General features: G+C 41.2%; 1 protein-coding gene across 1 annotated transcript; it reads left to right on the plus strand.

Annotated features, from left to right (window-relative positions):
- The first annotated feature begins 286 nt into the window (after positions 1-286).
- Positions 287-3236, plus strand: LOC139726524 (protein phosphatase 1 regulatory subunit 3B-like). Its single transcript, XM_071637509.1, has one exon. It carries the CDS (start codon positions 359-361, stop codon positions 1388-1390), a length of 1032 nt encoding a protein of 343 aa, XP_071493610.1. The 5' UTR covers positions 287-358; the 3' UTR covers positions 1391-3236.
- The last annotated feature ends 348 nt before the right edge of the window (positions 3237-3584 follow it).

The raw sequence follows: 3584 nt of genomic DNA on the forward strand, positions 1-3584 counted from the left end.
GACTTCTTCGGCCTCTTTTCGTCGTGCCAAGTCAACACTACGAGTCCCCCACTTCCTTATCTCAATCCAATCTGCATGCATGGAATGATCGCGGAAGTGTTTCCCCTGTGCGGAGGATCGAGGAGCGACCGGTCGCTCGTACGTACGCACGCACACACCATCCCTGGATGCACTGCACTGACTGCATGCAATGGCTAGCTAGACGTTCGGATCAATGACTTTGAGCGTATAATATACAAATGTCATAAGGCTAGGTAACACGGCACTGTGTAGAGAATCGCCGGCATACAGATATGCGAAATTTTGCATCTCGTCTTAATTCATCGACGGAAACGAAACACGTGAGACAGTTGTGACAATGGCGGCAGCTCCAGCCAGTGACTGTGATGACAGCATATCAAAAATGGCTCATTCGAAGTCAAAATCGGGGAGAACCTTGGCGGAAAAGGGAAAACACCTTGATCCTCTCGTGGGCTGCCACACGGGCCAGACCGGCGATCGCAAAACTGGAGACTCCGGGGTGCAAGCCGCTGGAGATGCCGGTCAGGTAACCACTTCTTGCGAGAATTCCGAAGCCAGTAGTCGTAGTACAGGGAACGGCCGGCTTGTAAGTACAGAAGTAAAAACTAGCTCAATGTCATGTCCGCACACCGATTTCAAACTAGGAGCCGACAGCGTCGATGAGCCAGGGCTAGATAATGTCATGCCCGTAATGGTAGACGGCTTCTTATCACCGACATCTCCCACATCTCCCGTGAGTCCCGGCAGCTGCAGCCCTGACGGACTAGCCCTAAAATCGTCTCTACGGGACCCTCACCGGCCCAAAACACCGCCGGGGACCCCCCACCGCAAGTCAGTCCGCTTTGCTGACGCACTTGGACTAGACCTGGAAACTGTCAAGACCATCCTTAGGACGGAATCCCCGCCAGATTTACCTGGATTAAATGTTCATGTAGATGAAGAGAAACAGACGATTACTGTCAAGTCTCTGACAATGTGCTTCCAACAGCCTGGGGGGAGAGCAGATTTCATTTCCCGCCTCTACAATCTCAATGTTTGCCTGGAGAACTTGGTTGTCCACGAATTCACTCTGATTGGGACTATCAAGGTGCGCAACCTTGGCTTTGAGAAAAACGTCCGAATTCGACACTCGTCTGACAACTGGAATAGCTACGTGGATGTAATGGGGATGTATGTCCAGGGGTCTTGCGATGGTCCCACGGATCGGTTCTCGTTCGGATTGTCTGCGCCGAGGAGCCTGGTCCCTGGGGGGATTCTGAGTTTTGCCGTCTACTACAAGGTGGCAGGGAAAATATTCTGGGATAATAACAACGGTCAGAATTATTCGTTGGTCTGTGAGGTGGTCAAGAAAGAAAGTTCCAAAAGATGAGAACCGCTGGGATTTAAAGAGCCAGGACATATTGACAGCTAACATCACAGTGGATGGCGATCATTAACAACGTCATCAGGAAGGGAAAACAGTACTTTCTTCTTTAAAAATCTAAATGTACTAAGAGATTTGGTAGCTTTGTAGATTTGCTGTACTATTATTTGTCACTGTAGTATCTAACTGAATTACCTTTCCATTTGATACAGTTGTTTGTGCATTATTTTTAGTATTCATAGAAAGAAAAACAATTCAAACTTTCCTTTCAAGTAACAAAGATGTTGCACAGTAGGAATGATTGTCAGATTAATTATCTTTGCTCATAACATTGATATAGCACAGTATATTTGTCATATAGTTGGTCTGGTGTGTACTACATTTGTATAATTTATTACTCATGACCCAGAATGGGGTAAAATTTCAATCATAATGCCACGAGTATTTGCGACCTTTGAAGGCCAATTGGAATTCTATTTGGAAGCGTAATGGTGCTAAACATTTGTCATTGGACTCTATTTTGATCCAAATTGTTGCAAGCTCTAAGGTCATACTTGCTGGATATACTTTTGCATGAAATACAATGTATGATGTTATCTTGTGCAGAAGATCTGCACATTTGATATCATGTTATATTGAATAATTGCACATGTATCACTCATTTTCATGACTGATTTACTGAGTTTTAATCATTTGCTTAGTACAGTAGAAAAATATGAACAGAATATGTTCAGAATTCCCATTAACCCTGTAAAGACTAGTCCTGAATATATTGGGCAGGTGTATATGGGGAATGCATGTTCAAGCAAATCAGCTTTTCTTCAGTGGGTTAAAAGATGAAATACAGTTGTATTCAGGATATGAGAGAATGGGAATCCGTGTGAGTGTGCCACTACCAAAGTAGCTTAGTCTTTATGTTCAAGATGAAGCCTTTTTTTTTTTTTTTTGCTATGATTTGATGGGAGATAAGGTATGCATTGTACAGTGTAATGGAAGCTACATCTGTGCACTGCAAGTAATGGAAAATTGTGTGCCAATATGTACATATAGATACATAAAATGACACCAAGCATGTATCCATGCTCTAACTTAATTGAATTTTAAAACTGGGTCAACCTTAACTATTTGTGGTTTTACATAGTCAGCTATCTCAAATACAAAATTATAGTCTTTTTCCACATGCATGCATGAATGTTCAATTGTGTCTTTCCACAGGAAAACCAGTATGGTGCCCACTGAAATCCGAGCTAGAAAATTTGAGAATAATAACATAAGATAATGTACTCAGAAATATTTGTCATAGCATTTTGCTTACCTAATACATTGTACCTGTTTTAGTAGTATTGATAAAAATAAACGTACATTGATGCTGTTTTTAAAGATTTTGTTTGTTTGTCAGTTACGTAGGTTGTGGAAGGAGTTGGTGTTTAGGTTTAATGATTGTAGATTATCTGTTTTTGCTGATTTCCTCTTCCAGGCATACCACAGTAGCTTTCTTCAAAAATATTTCTGTAGTATGTAGATATTGTGTAAAGCATATAATCTGGGGGTTGTTTTCTTCGTACGTTCTTTTAAACGAGCTTGCATTGGATCTTGCACCAATGATCTTTTCTCCTTTCTAGTAGCTTTACTGAACGAAAAACCTCCCTCAAACAACATCAATTAGATTACATGGTCTTTGCATTCAGATTGTGGACTTCTTGTATGTCAGTTTTTCATGTAGGACAGTTTGAGCAGTGTTCCACTGAGTAAACTCTGGTATGCACTGATAAAGTTTTATGAAACAGTATTGTTGCAACTTGTATGGAGTACCGGTACCAAAAGTTTACTAACTATGTAGGAATGGGCTGAAATTCCAAATGCATGCATGATCATGCAATTATGATTTTGCACACAGAGTGTAGTAATAACTTGAACGAGAGTCACAATGCTTACAAAGCATGCCACATATCAAATATCTTATGTGACTATTTTTACCGAAGTTCCCTGTTCTTCATGATTCTGAATACTGTATAGGGTGTTGTGTGCTGTTTTGAGTATGATGTCCCTATTACCACCACTAGGAAGTTTCATTTATTACACTGTGTAACTGTTAGTATGTCTTCCAGAACCTTCGTGATGTAACATCGTGTGCTGCTGGCACAAAGGGTATTGAACATTCAGCACAAGCATTTCATTGCTTATATAAATGAGAGCATTT

This window comes from Diadema antillarum, unplaced genomic scaffold (genome assembly GCF_040938485.1).
Source record: "Diadema antillarum isolate AM-2024a unplaced genomic scaffold, OU_Dant_1.0 scf00000017, whole genome shotgun sequence".
In the NCBI taxonomy this organism is placed as follows: Eukaryota; Metazoa; Echinodermata; class Echinoidea; order Diadematoida; family Diadematidae; genus Diadema; species Diadema antillarum.